The sequence below is a fragment of the Chelon labrosus genome (genome assembly GCF_963514085.1).
Source record: "Chelon labrosus genome assembly, chromosome: 24".
NCBI classification, from domain to species: domain Eukaryota; kingdom Metazoa; phylum Chordata; class Actinopteri; order Mugiliformes; family Mugilidae; genus Chelon; species Chelon labrosus.
Genome location: NC_140357.1, coordinates 3,000,453 through 3,016,960, shown reverse-complemented (window position 1 = coordinate 3,016,960; position 16,508 = coordinate 3,000,453). Strand labels below are relative to the sequence as shown.

The window sequence follows — 16,508 nt, the reverse complement described above, 5'->3', positions numbered from 1 at the left end:
ACGCCCTGGCATGTCACTTGTTTTCCTCCTGATTCCCCTAACCCCCGTCTCTCTTGTTTCATGTAAAGATGTTCTCCGAGAGCGATGCTGCTTTCCCTCTAGATCTATCCGTCTTGCGCCATTCGTCCCCCCCTCGGCCCGTCTCCCCCCCGCGCTTTAATGGCGTGCCCAGCCTCCCCGAGGACGGCTCATCTTTTGACAGGTCGGAGAAGTGGCAACCTCGGGGAAAGAAAAAAAAAAACCCGCTGAAGCACGACGCGTCTCCGACTGCCAAATAGGAATTCCTCTCGCATATTTGCACAGATGTTTATTTTGAAGATTTCTCGGGAAGAGCAAAGAAATGTGAAAGCTGCAGTGCATTTTAGGGAAGTGTTGTAAAAGCACAAGCAAACGGGACGGATGGCATTTAAACATGCAACCGCACGAGAGGCCGGGTTCATAGAGACTCGGGCCTACCCCGCTGACTTATTTCTGTCAATAGGCACGTTTAGATTAGAAGGAAATGTCGCACAAAACGAGCTCTTTAAGAAAACTACAGACAGAAGCATAAACTGAGGTTTCCTCAATTGCAGCTAAGTGGAATTCTTATCCTCTAGTAAGCCTGTATTTTTTTGTATACCGTTGATTTTGGCTCGGCCTTGGGTTGTTTATTGTCGCCTCGTTGTGCCATTAGTGGCAAGCCTCCCCCTAATTAAGCAGGAACTGATAGGCGAACACTGTCCGGAACAGGCCCATCAGCACCGTCCACCATTAGCTCCATCCAGTAAAAAAACATGCTCCCTTTTAGAAGAAGAAATCCGGTTTCTTTTGATGTGTTTATTGCAGTTTTTCCTCCACGAGATCTCAAAGATCAGGTGAGCTTTGGTTTTAAACCAGTGCCAAACGTCTGCTGCTACTAAAGTTATTATTAAATGACCTAACATTTGTGATATGCGGGTTCCATGCCCCCCTCTCTTGCGTAAAACTCCGAGGCGGGCTTTATTTGGGAGGTTTTCAACCTGTGTCCAAAGCGAGCCGCAACCGCACATCTGATCCTCATCATTTCCTTGTTTTAATAGGGTATTCGTCGGCCGTAGCTCGGGTTCGAACTTGGCGGGGGCGGCCAAGCCATACCCCGCTCACCGCTCGCTGTGGCTCGGCCGTGATGGAGTAGCTGCCTCCCCTTTAGTGATGCATGGTCCTTGGCGTTCTTCGAGATGGTTTCGAGGTGAAGTAATGTCCTTTGTTGGACACGAGATCCAAATCGGTTGAAATTAGACTGCAATCTGCCGGGATGAATCTCATTGTAAAACCCCCCTGCATGTTGTGGTTAGCTTTGTCTGAACCGTTTAGGCCAGAGGCGAAAGCTCGTGCTTGTCGGACGATTTTTTCCTGCTTATTTATGGCGCGCGAGCCATGTGGTAGTGATTTTGTTCTCGTGTGAAAAAGTATATCCCAATCTTATGTCGTCCGCAAGATTCGGACAGCAGATTCTTCATGGAAAGAGTGATAACTTGTTACTTGTAGGCCGTCTTGGTGACAAAATGAGTCACAGACTGGACATTCGTTCAACCAGCCGGCCGGTTTTGAAGCTGTGGGAGGACCCTGTTTGGGTTAAGCTATTGGGTGTTGATGGACGGCAGTGGGAGCAGCTTGTTGACAGCGTGTTTCACATTGCAAAAACAACTATTTAGACTTTCTGTGTATTTTCCATCCCATTTCTTTTGAAACGGCGTAGCTCAACCCAAGCTCAAAAGTCACGTTCCAGATTTAGATATCCGTCAACATGTTTACAGAACCGACTCCAGGATTTCTAAATCATGAGATTGATGCAATCACTCTTCTATAAATGATTTGGTGGTGAAACGTTTTCTTGCCAGCACTCATTTATTTTGCCTTTATGTGACTTTAAACGCAGATATTATTTAGCCATTGGACTCGACGCTGCCAACCACACGCTGCCACCCAGTCGAACACGGCGCGTTACACGCTCGACATTATGTCAGAAATGTCAAATCAGGGAAGGAACACGGTCTCCGCTGTCATAGCAGTCGGTGGATTTATTAGCCCTCCAAGTAAAACAGAAACCCAGGCGATGTTTAAATCCCTCCAAAGGGGCTCTTTGAGCTTCGGTCCTTATTTGGCCCCCGTTTGGAAAGTGAAGAATTTACTTTCTCAGGCAGGCTGCCATCAGTGCGGCAGTGGCTCTTGTGTGGGCAGGAGGAGTGCTTGAGGAATTTTGAGTGCGGTCGGACCAATGGCAGGCTTATTTACTGGAGCCAATGGGATGATTTATGCACAGTGGCAAACGCATGCTTTCTCCCATCAGTTAGGGTGAAGCTCATGAACTAAGATCCGAGTGATCTTTGCACAGCTAAAGAGCAGGCTAGTCTTCCTCCCTTATCAGAGGCTGCTCGTTCTATCCAGTTTGAAGCTTGTGAATAGAAGTAAAATTAAAAATTCATTGCTATCCCGCTGCGTTCTTGCTCATTATGCAGCAATCCAGCTCAGCGGACCAGACTTCAGAGTTAAGCTTTGATATTTGCTCCCCTCTAGTATCTGAGCAACACTTTTCCCAAAAGTTCTCGATGATCTGCAGTCACTTTGAGGAGGAAGATCGTCAAGAAAGCGTTGGGAAGCCTCACCTGAGACATATAACCTTCGACAACAGCTCGCCTTAACTCGCACCACGTACGCGCCGTAATGAGGCCTCTCTGCTGGGTTGAGATTGCAGAGGCACCGCCCCTCCTCCCGTGGGCTCGGTTGACTCCTTGTTCTAATTCAGTGGCTTCCCAGACGCCCCTCGTGACTTGAGATTATAAGCTCCCGCTTTTGACTCTCCCATCGTTGAGTTTTCTCAGTCGGTCACTTCATAGCAATCGCAAAGAATCATGCAGAGGTCAATGAACAGGCTTTGTAGCTTGATTTTGTCATGATTCCACATAAAACACAAGTCACTTTGGGACCATTTTTAGGTTACAAAGCGATCGAAATTGGACTTTCGGGGACAACAAATCCAAGATAGCACGAATCAGCATGAATCATCACTTCAGATCTTTTCTTGGAAGGAATTTTATCACCACGCCATATAATGCCAAAGAACAGACGCACAGATCGAGACTGGAAAATGATCAGACAAGCATAAAAAAAAGTAAATAAATAGCTGAGATGGATGATTTTACAGCTTTTGAGATGGTGCCGACGGAGCTGCGCAAACTGACAGATGGAGTTCAGGTGGTAGTCTGGCAGCGCGGCAGGGCAGAGATTCCTGCACTTTTATGCGCCTGAGCGGATAGTCCAGCTCCACCACCCATACATGGATGAAATGGTTGTAGCTCTCTCGGTTTGTTGCATGGTGAGAATTTTAACTTGCACGGTTGCTTGAAAGATAATTTCTGGATGCAATCTTAAAGCAAGCGCAGAGACTCGGAGTCCACATCATACCCTTCTGACCCCCAGATCAATACTTGAGAGAGTCGTTTTGCAGGTGTCTGCTACAGCACGGCGCACAGAACAGCACCTCCTGTCAGCTGTAAATAAAAGCAGATGCTGTTGCAACAAGGCCCTGGGGGCCGGTGGGACTGCCAACGCTGATATATGAATGTCAGCGGCAGCCCCAGGTATCGTAGGGACGGTAAAGAGCAAGCATGGGCTGCTGACTGGAAGGCTGGGAACTTCGTCTCTCGTTATTCTCTAGAAACCTCTTGCTAATTTAAAGATAACTTAAATCCCTCCTTTAGCGTCGTCTTAAATTGATGTATGACCCTTATTCAGAGCAGAGAATCATCTACTTAAGTGTATCTTTTGATACTTTAATTTGTGCATAAGGCTTTGCATCCAAATCCTCGTTCTTGCAACATGCAGCATCAACATTTTTAATCTAATCCCTGTGTATAGAGTATTGGAGCTCGATCTGACTTTACTCAAGCTGTAAATATCAGCTAGCATCCTGGTGCTTGTGCTGAATTAAAATGCACATTTCCTTAATTTTGGATCGTCAAGTGTGCGCACGTCAAGGTGCTGGAACACGGCATAGCAATCCGTATAAAAAAGGCATGATTTCCACATAATCCATCAGTGCTGACTTGTGGACCAGTGCCTGCACTTGTATATCAGCATGCACTGGGCGGGGGGATCTGTTCTACCTCGATGTTATCCAGCTACTGTGTTCTGATATGCCCGACGATAGCATTACAAAGTCAATGAGCCTTTTGTTTTCCCACGGCAAACTAATTACAGCGGCTTCCTTCCCTTCCCGCGCCTGTTGCCTGCTGATAGCGCGCCCCTCAATCAGGCCGCACGTAAACATCAGCACGTTGGGACGCACTTATTTAGCATACGTATGCATCCGTCCCACGTGCGTGTTTATCTGGAGGGTAAACACAATCAGACGGCAGTCATGGAGCCGGCCAGAGAGGGCCTGTTTATGATTCGTGATGGCGCACAGGGTATTGCAGACTATTAGGAGCCGCACTTGCCTGTCACAGATACTATGAGCAAACTATTTAAGGATGCTACACGTAGCATTGCAACATCAGGAAATCAACACGGCTCTAATTTTGAGGTGATAGTATAATTAGCATACAAGTGATACTGTTGCTTAGGAAGTCTGGCAACTGCTAGCATAGGGTGCAACCAAGACCCATTTGTTTACTGAAGAAAGAAGCAGCGCAAAGCAGGGAAAAGATGCAGTTTGAGAAGGTAACCACAGCTAAACTGGCTAGTTTCTGTTACAGTTAAATTAGCTTTTGAAACAGAGAAGTAGGAATTAATAGTCTGGTTAATTTTGTGCAGTTTGCTGACGTAGGGCGTGCCAAAAGTGCTTGGAAGCCCGTTTTATCAGGAATGCAATAAGAGATAGATTGGTTACACAAAATAAGACACATTGGGTTTTGGATATATGTGACATCGGCACAGTTGGGGTTTGGGTGAGGGGAGTCAAGTGGTGTCATTTCAAACAATATCAATCCCACAACTTAGACTAAAATAAAGATTACAGCGTAAACACACAAAAACAACACAACAACGCTGCATAAATTCCCTAAGAGTGCTTCCCAAACAGTGACTACCCCTTCTGTCTCGGCTTTATGCCTAAACTATTTTCCACACTAGACTAAATCTGCAGCAAAGTAAACATTACAGTGAGTTATTTGAAGGGATTTAATGATGAGCAATAGTATTATAAAAATGATTGTACAGTCTGATCATGAAATGATCCCATTCCCGCCTCATATCCCACCTTGAAATGCACCTCCTATCCAGGTTGTTACTAGATATGAAGTTAACCTGACTGAGTCTACACTGAAATCCAATTGAGATCTGATTGTTTTGTTTGCATGGGTCTCAAAAACTAACAAAACAAACTTTTCTTGTTGTTTTCCTTGGCTTTTCTGTATTGCAATTTAGTTGTTGTTGTTGACATTGGAGCCCCTATTGGTTGTAGCCATTCTCCACCATTTCCTTAGCCACTGCTACATATGGTGCTTAGCTGCTGTACAAATTGCCAGGTTTTGCTTGTATACTTGTAAACGTTGCACCAAACTGAAAGTGATTCTGGTGAACATCCATAGTTGAAGGCTGCTTCATGTTAGGTGTGCAGCTAATGCTGCTCGCTGCCTCGCTTGCTGCTAGCTTGCCGTCATGCTAGCTACCTAGCTAGCTGCCAGCTCGCTGCCTAGCTAGCCGCCAGCTCGCTGGTTTGGAACAGTCTCGTACAACTTCTGATCGGGTTGTTGTTGTATTTAGGACACATTTGCATCTGATCTGTGGCTCTGGACATGGTTTAGGAGATCACATCACAGTCCGTCCTCAGTGCACTTTGCATTTCAATTTTTTACATTTACAGGAAGCGTTCTGTCTCTGAATTTAAATGGGATTTTTCCTCGAATGGATGTTTCCCACACATAGAAGCAGTAAAAGGGAGGGGTTATTTCTGTACTGTTGAGGGCATTTAGGCATTCAGGGGGAAACATTCAGAGATGTCTCTCCCTCCCAGTTTGTACTAAAATAAATGCAGTCCTTACAGTAGTGTTTTAAAACCAGCCCTGAAGTACTTCAGAGAACAGAGGACGCTTCTAGTTTATGTCCCTCAGTCATTTTGTTGAGTTTCTCCTATTTCATTTTATTTTTTCAACTGATCTTAATGCTCTTCTTCCTTCATGGTTTCTCTGTTTCTTCCATTACAGGTCACCACATCATGTCAAACGACTACCAACAATGAGCCGGTGAGTACGCCAGGTTTCACATTTAAAGAACTTGTTGACCTCTGAAACCCCCATTCATAACCTAATTCCTGAAACTGTGCAAGCCAGTAGAGGTTAAAGGTCAGAGGCTATAACCATAAGCGCTTCCTGCCTTGCCAGGGAAATTCCTGTCCGAACCACTGAAACAATGTCAAACTGTGTCCTGTTTTCTGCTGTGGAGGTGATAAGACCTCAATGGCGATGCTGGTAGAGACGGTGATCATGGTGATTAGACTATTTCTTTGAGGTCATAAACAAAAAACATGGCCTTAGGAGTGCTTGACAGGCACTGGGACTGTTTCCTTTGGCAACACCATAGCCATAGCCATAGCCAAGGGGTTAGAACATATTTTTCTCCAGTAATTCCTGTTTATCTTCATTGCTTTTTTCTCATAAACCAATACTGGGACCCACAGATGGCTACAACCATGAGTCAATTAAAACTATGAATTTCGTGCAATATTCTCCACAACCACTGCTCTTGCCCCCCCTTGTATCTACCCTATATCAGATTTCGTTTGTTGGGGCACAGGTACGTCTTTGCCCGGGGCCCCAAAGAATCTAGGCTCGCCACTGCTCATAACTCCAATAGGAGCTGAATGCATTGCAACTGCAAAAATACAAAACAAAATCAGGAAACAAACTGCAAATTGTCAACTCGATGAGTCACCATGGAAACTAGAAGTGTGTCCCAGCCATGTCAGTCATTTTTTAGTGTCCCCCTCTGGAAACATTACACCTGCAGTCTGCTCTATCTTCTTTTTCCATGTGTTTTGCTGAACGTTGAGCTCCTGAGGCCGCAGTATGAACTGGGATCTGAGAAATGTTCTGAATGCGTAATCATAAGATTATTGCAAAGCAGGTTTTTTAAAAAATCCTTCATTGTTTGCATCCATGTCAACATTATAGCAGTCTTCTCCTTCGATGTCTCTTATTTCTTGACTTTTCATCTCCGTAAAATGAGTAGCAGAAATGTGTCTGCAGAAATTACCTGCATGCTCACACGTGTGCATATACGTCATAAAAACATGACATCTTTGTTTTCTAAACTCACCGTCCACCCCACATATTCTCTCTTAAGTTTCACTTCTTTGTGGACAGTTTTGCATCATAACACGGACATGCTCTAAATCTTCATAGCTTGTTTTTCCAGATTTACACAAAAGCATCCAGATCTTATTAAAACCGGTAGTGATGTGTCGTTAGCGAACGAGCCGTCTAATCTGATCTAAGAGCCGATTCTTTGTAGTGAATGAGAAGAGCCGATTCCCGTCGGGGGGAGCCAAAGCTTCAGCCGCTCCTGAGAATGCATGCAGACAGGGGGTGGGACCTTATTTTGATGGGCAACTCATGCAGCCAATCCCACACAAGGGCAGACTAGGATGATACCATTGTGTTAAAAATGAAAGGAGGGAAGGAGGGGGGGCAGACACTCCAAAGACAGTGAGTGTAGTGGTAGTGCTCACCAACACACAACACACAAACCATTCATCATCACTAAATTAGGATAAAATTGAAAGCTCAGAGTGAAACTAAATGAAGAGCCATCTGGGAGCCATAAGAGCCGGCTCTTCTAAAGGAGCTGAGCCAAAAGAGACGATTCTTTGAAAACTGATTCCGGAAAAAAGACCAAGACCAAGACCATTTAACTTTTAAAACGCTGCTTGAATGCTAACCTCCGTGGAAGGGGAAAGATACTGATACAGTCAAAGTGATTAATCCCTCTTCTTCAAGGGTTTTGCCGTCTTGGAGGAGAAAATGTGATTTATGCACTGCGACACCAACGCTTGAGTCATTTTCTTTTTAACGAGCTTGAAAATTGGAGTTTTTATTCACTCTCATAAAGAATGCATGCTCAGCAAATGTTGGCTCATTAGATAAAACCATAGTAATACCAGTTTGATCCGTCTCCTGATTATTTTTTTTTAGCATGTGAAGAGATATGACCAAATTAGGCACATTCCCAGCTACAGTAACTACTTTTCACTTATTTACTTTGGGCTGCGGCCTTTTTAAATCTCCGCTGCAGCTTGTTAAACAGTCCCCCACATTTGTTTACAGAGCCAGAACATCAGCCTAAGACGCTGCACTTAAGTCAGCTGAGAGATTTTCCTCAACACATGGATCACTGTCCAACTCGGACTCCATCTACGTTACTATCTTTTGCTTTCCGTCTCCATCTTTGCTTCTTTCAGCAACACACATGCAGAATTTAAAAGACAGGCTGCTTGTGGTATCGAGTATTACCGTGAAGGCGTTTAGTATTTATCTCATGACCCTCAGCAGCACTCAGTATGCTGCACAGAGTGATTGTGTCTACAAAGGAATATCCTCACCACACTCTCTCTCTCTCTCTCATTCTTTTTTTTCCTCACCATGTTGTTTCTTCCTCACTGTGAAAGAAACAATGTCTAACCCGCTGTCTCGCTTCTCTCTCCAGCCTCCCACTCCTCAGCTGCCATTAAAGCATGTAGATACTCCGGTAAGTAACACCTCTTCTGCTAATGCCAGGAAGACATGCTTTAAAAAAGCTGTTCATTCATAAATGCTGCTATTGTTATTGCAACAAGGTGCTGGAATAACAGTCAAGTACATAAGGGGGCAAAAAGTATGCTTCTGTTTACATACTTTTGTGCTCTTTCTTGACGTTGCTCATGATTTTGATGTGGTATAGGAGTATTTTAGAGAATTGTTGGACTGTTGGAGGAGTGCACTTTTCTGTTGTCTGTTCTGATGTCTGTAGTGAAATGGTTTTCTCATTTTGGTGTGGACGAAATTGACCTGCATGCACAACTAACACCTCTGGAAGTCAAATTTTGCCACCCATCATCCGTGGTAGAACTTGCTAAAGCTCTCATGGCTACTGGATTTCATAAAACTCTTCACAGACTAGTGGAGACTATTTTGAGGTAATTAATGGCCATCGTTTTAGAATGAAGTGTCCATGCATGGGTGTAATATTGGGCGTCCACATACTTTTACAGATCCTAAAGAACAACATCATTCTCTAATTATCCCTTGCTATTAATAGCTTTGTGTCACAGATAATGGTAAGTTAGCTGTGTTGTTGTTGTTGCTGCAGCTTTATAGCATTGTTTGCTGAGGAAACCCCCACAAGATGCAATACTGAGACATTCGACATGACTCGTTTAAGACGGAAACAAGTGTGTGAACTGTACAGAATGAGTGATATCTAGCAATACATGCAAAGAAAAAGCTTGCAAAACTGACTTTTTGCACAAAAAGTGCACAACTCCCGCAAACCACAGAAGGTGGCAGCAATGCATAACCAATCAGAGCACACAGTTTACACATGCTTAAGGAGTGTCATTTGTAAATCTGTTTATTGAATCTAACATGTTAATGCATTGGATACCAAAAAACAAATATCAATGTCTGCTCTGTGCCAGCGTAAAGAAGTATTTGTTGCATACCTTACAAAATTACAAAAGCAGCAGTGGCATCTGTTGCTGCCAGGTTGTTGCAAATTGTGTCTCGTCTGTGCCAGAAATCGATGCCAAGGCCTGGCTCGAGATGTTTTGTTTGACATTGCTAATCCATGAAGGTTGAGTTGGGTATCCAAGAAGGCGATATTCCAGAGAACCGCTGTTGATGTCAGAAGCAGTTTATCTGAGCCGTCAAAAAAGGCAAAATTTGTTCGCCTGTTTCAGTTTTTTCATGGGTTACAGGTGGCTATTTTTCCTTTTCATGAAACCAGAGGCAACATTTATTCAAAAGATTAAAGCAGCGCTAATGCTTTGCATCAATGTTTTCATATGAGTCACGGTGGTGAGTTGGTGTTAGCGCCAGACATCGCCCGAATGTTTACATCGGCAGCAGAAGGAAAGCGGTGACTCAGAGTCAGATTATAAACACAGATTGGCATGTGTACACGAGCTTGTTGGAAGATTAATTCACATTCTGCACATTTCTACAGAAAACAGGCAGAAGACAGAGTCTGATAAACAAATACTGAATGATTCCAACTGATACTGGTCACTCCTGAAAGGTTTTTAGTATGCTAGGTAGCTTGTGCAGCCAAGTTAAAGTACCTCTACCATTTCCAGAAGTATGTTTCAAATGTTCCCAAAACACACACTACATTGGTTTGCCATTAGCTTACTTTAGCTAGCAGCCAACCTAAGAAAACATACAGTAGGTTCATGTAGCAAAGCTAAATAACTAACTGTGCTAGCTACAAACACAAATGTGTATTAAGTCACATATAATATAACAGTTGTTATTTATTTGTAGAACTGTGAGCATAAGAATGGATTTAAAGTAATTTAAAGAAGTTTTTATGGATGATTTAGTCACCTTTCTTGTGAAATTGACTTAATGGTTCAGCAGCGGCTGACTACAGCTTGTTAAGCACAAAAAAACAAGCTGGGAGACACATTAAACCACCTTGAGAGTCATACTCAAAGGTTTTTGTTGTTTTTGTTGAATACTTCTTTAACACCACTCCATCAATACCTAATTCATTGTTTGTTTTTAATCATTTAATTTGTTCATACATTTTTAGTTTGCTTGCTAGCTTGCTAAAGCTCATAAGCTCAAAGCTCCATAAGTATGTTTCAAATGCTCCCACAATGCACCGCTTCAGTTTGTCGCTAGCATATTTTAGCTAGCTCCTTGCATTTGTTAGCAGTCAGCTAGAAAACCAGAAAACACAGGTCGATGCAACAAAACTAAAAAGCTAACCGTGCTGGCTACAAACGATTTAGTCACAGGTATTTGTAGGTTTTGGCAAAGTTGTGAGCATTAAAGCATAAATACAAAAGAAATTAATTTTGCTGGAGTGCTTTGAGATGTTTTCATGGATGTTTTGGTGACTTTGGTTGAAATTAGCTTAGTATTTCAACAGTTATGTATCACGGCTAACAACCGCTTTTCAAGTCCAATAACACACGTTGTAATCTTCTTTTAATCTTCTTCTGTAATCGTCACTTTTTAGGTTTATGAGGATTAAATGTGTAAAACTGAAACTTTTTTTTATGTTGAATAGTTCTTTAATGTCCCTCCATCAATAACACACACATTCTGATTTTTAAAAATAAATAAAAAAAATCTATGACAGAGGCTACTAATTGTGTTGACTATGCTTTCTTTTACCGTAATGAAAGAAAATTGTCACAAACTATTTGACAGTGACATATTGGTGTTTGAGCCTCTGTGTCCTTACATGAGGTTGCAATCCTGATTCACGTCTTTCGTAAACCAGAAAAAACCTCTGTTGTGGTCTTTGACCTCTTATCAAAGCATTCCTCGTGATATCCCATCATATCAGGTTGCTTTTATTACATGTTTCACGTCAATTGTGTTACGCTTGCTGGTTAAAACATATACATTCTGGCCCCATTTCAAAGAACATCATTCATTTTCTTATTGAGTTACCGTGGCGTCCTCCTCCTCCAGGACTCATCATCATCATATGTGCTTTCCCATATATGTGTGTGGACAGTATGGAATGTTTATTTGGTTAGTCCATTCAGGATTCATCCACGGTGGTTTTGAGTCAGAATGCCCCATTCTGACCATAATTGGGTCAGTGCGGGGCCTACTTAGGGTCATCCAAGTGCAGTATGGGGATTTTGTAATCAGTTTTTGGCTCACGGAAGGGTGGAGTGGATACTTGCATGAATGGTCCAGACACTGTAAATCAAAAATAATGTTGACAGAGACATAGAAAAGGTCTCTTTTCTGGAAGCAGACCAGAACCTTAAAGATAATTAAGGTCAAATGTGTGCAGCAGACAATACATGCTGTACACATTCATACATACGGTACAAGCACGTGGGAAAAAGGGAGACAAGAGTAGCAGGAGGGGGGAAGAGTCAGAAATAATGAGAGATAATGACAGAGAGGGAGGAGTAGTTCCAGAGAACACAAAGTGGGCGGGAGGGAGAGGGAGAGAGAACGCAGGAGAAAGTGGGGAGAAGGCAGTTGAGAAGGAAAGAAGAAAGGGAAGATGCATCATGATGTATTACATAACAGCTGATCGGGTTTGGCACAAACGGCACAGACTGTCTTCTCCTATCAAGCGGATGAGACTAAAAGATTTCGCTTTGATCGCCCGGAGGATGCTCTGACATTTCAAAACAATGAGAGTGGATCCCAATTTTGGGGAGTCAGTTTAGTTTTATCTTAGAACAGAGGGGATTCCTGTTGGTAGCCATGCCTCTGGCCAGCTCCATCCGAAGGCACTTTGCCCACCTGCGTTCCTCCTGGAGGTGGAGCGCTGGGTACCTGTTCAGCAAGGTAGGCAACTCCCAGATAACTAGGCTATGATTATGCTAAAATGTTCTTATTGGAAACACATTTTACGGAAATGTCAAAACATAACACGTCAGTGGTTTATTGTTGTGTTTTCATATGGTGGAGGTCTGTGGTTGAGAGAATACGCAAAATCATCTTTTAAATGTAAACAACCGTTTTATAACAGCCTCATGGCAGTTTGTGAATAATTTAATCTACTGATTTTTGTTAATGGGCATGGATGTTCATAGATGCATTGATTTCAAGTGGCTATATTTTTGTGCTTGCACCTCATCTTGATAGTTAATGAAATTCTAATAATATTGTATTAGTTTATTTAATCCATCATAGAAAAGCTGACAAAAGACTTGGGTTGGGTCCAATGCAAGAAAAAACGTCTTTCCTCAGGCATCAAAAACACTTGTTTAGGTTAGGTTCAAATATCATGATTTGAGGTAAAATATTTTCAAAGTATTAAATATGCATGGTGCATGCACAAAAGGTTACTGCCAGTTGATAGAGTACTTTATTTAAGTCATGCTCTATGTCACAATAATTCCTGTCCAAGGACACAAATCACTTTTAGTTAAATTTCCCAAACTCCCATGGAACTGGACTGGCTGTTCTCATGCACTTTATAAGCTATTTGACTTTGTTGCTACAAGCCAACAGATCGTGACTGTGATGTGAAATGTACCAGTGTACCAGCCCCTTGAAAGCCTCATGTGAACAGGCTGTTTCATTTTGCAAACACCATCCTCCGTTGTCCGCGTAGCATCTGGTTCCTGTCAGATCGCTGAGAATTATGCTTCCTATTTTGGCTCTTGGGGCGGGGGTGGGATTAGCTTCATCATGGGTGTGTGTTTAACCTTGCGCCGTAGAGCCCCTTCTTGCCAACATCACTGTTTCACAGCTTGACCAGTAAAGCCGAATGCTCTCCCTTTATTGTGGCGAGGAAGTAAAGTCTGTCGCGGAGGGTGGGGGTAAATTCTGCCGTCGTTTTGGATGGCTCCAACTCTGACGGCAGCTGACTCATACAGACACGCTCTCCCCTAGGCTGAGAGAAACAGCTAGAAGAAGCGCCAACTAAAGCATCTATTATGCAGAAATTCCTCGACAGTATTTAGTAACACTTTCCCTCTGTAGGGCTGTCACAGTGAAACAACTTGACTTTCACTCTTTCCCCTGTAAATAACTAGATACAGGACAGGATAATTAAGCTGTGTCAGGAGGGTTTTCTCCTGGAACATGCTAGGGTTGTGATTTTTCTTTCCTATTCTTCTTCCTGGTCCCGTTTCTCCTTTTACATTTCCTCTATCTCTACTTGTTTTCTGCAATTTTGCTTCTGTGACCTGACTTTTTCCCAACAGGTCATGTCAAGACTGTAATTTCATACCTTTATCACTTGCTTGTGAATGATTTGTGTGTGTTTGTGTGTCCACCAGGGATCTACGAGGTCCTGCAAGAGCGTGGAGATAAGGCGTAAGCAGTCGAGGTAAGACAACTAGGTAAGACATCTGTGTCATGCACAGATGTCCACGATTATTTCATTACAAAAGGCACATATGGAATAAATAATGATTTTTCATGGAGCAAAGTTAGTTTTTCTTTTTGATTGCTGGGATTTTTCTAGGAAGGCTCATTCCACACTCATGTGGAGCTTTACTGTACATCCACCGGCCGACAAACCCGATCGCTGCTTGGCCGGCGATATTGGTTGCGTAATATCAGCAGGGGTCGTGTCAACACTCTGGGAATGGTTGTAAATCTTTTCCTCTCCAAGAAATATAAGCGTGAGCTGCAGGAGTTAACGTTTGATCGAGTGGATGTTTGCGAAGAACTTTGCCGTTAGTCCCCGAGAGAAATCGGGAGCATTCCAGAAATGTTCTCACAGCAGCTTTGAAAATAAGAGACTGACAACGGCTCTTGCAGAGACGATAATCACAAAAAATTTGACTGTAGATTGGAGTGAACCAAACTGATGGCTATGAGGTAATGGTTGGGCAACTGTTTTGTGTTTAGTAGGGTAAAGGGTCAAAGCATTCTTTCTGCAGTTGGGTGTTATTAAATCTAAATGTCTATGCTACTTCAGTAAACCTCTTGAGAGGTTGCAGAATCGTCAATTTGTGGACTGGATTGGCTTTTGTTGATTTTACCAAGACTAAAACTTTGTTGTTCCACAAAGTTGCAAGCTCAGATACTCCGAGACACTTTTGTATTGATTTGAAACCGTTAATTCCGTCAGGTTCAAAACAATTAATAACTGAATAAATCTCTGGTCTGATTTGAGAACCTTGAAAATTGGAGAAAAATACATTCCCAGTGGTTCCATGTTTTTTCAGGTAGTGCACACCCTTTCCTTTCCAATCAGCATCATGTTCGAGAAGAACCGGGTAGATGTGGTCGTGTGGTCGAGAAATGTCTGGGAAAAGCATTAGACAAAGCCATCTGCCCCCCCTTTGCATTTTCAGGAGTCAGAGCGTGGTCCCGGCCATGGAGGAGAGCTATGAGGTGGACCTGGTCTACATCACAGAGAGGATCATCTCTGTCTCCTTCCCCGCCGGTGCCGAGGAGCGCAGCTATGTCGCCAACCTCAAGGAGGTGGCGACGATGCTGCGGTCCAAACACGGCGAACACTATCTGGTGAGAAAGAACCGCCGCTGAATCTGGAACATTTCAACCCGTTTGTGCGTTTAGATATTTATACAAGCCGTCTTTGTGATTTCAGATACTCAACCTGAGCGAGCAGAAGAATGACTTAACAAAGTTAAACCACAAGGTAACACCTCAGCCAGTTGTATCATTATTATTTTTGGGAACCAGAAGGCATATCCGTTACATGACCTTACGCTTGAGGGGAACGAAACCACCACCGCACGAAATAAAACCTCCTTTTGCTCTGACTAATCGTCTTCAGGTTCTGGAGTTCGGTTGGCCAGACCACCATGCACCGGCGCTGGACAAGATCTGCAGCATGTGCAAGGCCATCGACACGTGGCTCAATGGAGACCCTCGCAACGTGGTGGTTCTACACAACAAGGTAAAGGATTAGCACATAGCTAAAACCAAAGTCAAATGTTCTTTATATTTATGCTAAGGATCAAATTCTCTTTGTTAAATAGGGAAACCGAGGCCGAACAGGGGTGGTGGTGGCTGCATACATGCACTACAGCAACATATCTGCAAGGTATCGAACATTTTTACAATCTGCACGCATATCCAACAATGAAATTCAGTGCTACGGTCTAATCAGCAGTGTTGGCTGTCAGTGTTGAAAAAGGGTGCTATGAGTACTCTGATCCTCCAAATCCCCTCCGCACAAGGTTTTCTAAGGACGGGAGCAACAATCCATCAAAGTTGTAAAGCCTCAAAGTCTGGGACTTGAGCAACCTTGAAAATTAAACACTGATGTGATTACTGTGGCTAAACACTTGGTCCTGGCCAGCTTATTTTTCTGGCTGTGAGCGTAGAAAACGCTCTGAAAATGTCACTGTTCTTTAATGCAACCAGATGTTGATAGATGGGAAAGATCCAGGAGGATTTACAGCCGGTATTTCCAAATCTTATACATGGGAGAAATCTTTACAAAATGAAGGCAGTTGTTGATGATATTTAGCAATCTGTAAAATAAATGCTGTCTGATATTGTGAGAATAACTGTATACGTTTGTGTCACGCAGCGCCGATCAGGCATTGGACAGATTTGCAATGAGGCGCTTCTACGAGGACAAAGCACTTCCTGTGGGTCAGCCTTCACAGAGAAGGTTCGTTATTACCTCACTTCCTGTTTCTCACTTCTGGGAGTGGTATATCACTCAATTGATGACACTTGTACCTGCACAATATAATGGAATCTTGGTATTCGGAGTACGGTAGTCAACAGCAAGAAAGTTGAAGAAAACCAAAACTGACATGGCCGCCACATAGCCACATTTCACCTTGTACTTCCAAAACAAAAGAAAAAGGTATAAAAAGCTGCCATTCTTTTTACTACAAACTTCAGTCTTAGTTTTAAATGTATCTTTTAAAC

The 16,508-nt window shown here is 43.1% G+C and overlaps 1 protein-coding gene across 2 annotated transcripts in view; it reads left to right on the top strand.

Moving 5' to 3' along the window:
- The first annotated feature begins 6,002 nt into the window (after window positions 1-6,002).
- The window catches only part of tns1a (tensin 1a), a 44,386-nt gene continuing 33,880 nt past the window's right edge, over window positions 6,003-16,508 (top strand). Inside the window, exons 1-8 of one of the 2 annotated variants that reach the window (XM_084574423.1) lie at window positions 6,003-6,203; window positions 8,662-8,703; window positions 13,925-13,974; window positions 14,951-15,122; window positions 15,208-15,258; window positions 15,397-15,519; window positions 15,602-15,666; window positions 16,159-16,242. In XM_084574423.1, coding sequence (XP_084430549.1) covers window positions 6,138-6,203; window positions 8,662-8,703; window positions 13,925-13,974; window positions 14,951-15,122; window positions 15,208-15,258; window positions 15,397-15,519; window positions 15,602-15,666; window positions 16,159-16,242 — 653 coding nt within the window. In that variant the 5' untranslated portion in view covers window positions 6,003-6,137. Of the gene's footprint in view, window positions 6,204-8,259; window positions 8,704-13,924; window positions 13,975-14,950; window positions 15,123-15,207; window positions 15,259-15,396; window positions 15,520-15,601; window positions 15,667-16,158; window positions 16,243-16,508 lie in introns of those variants that run through there. The other variant, XM_084574422.1, reaches the window with a different exon arrangement.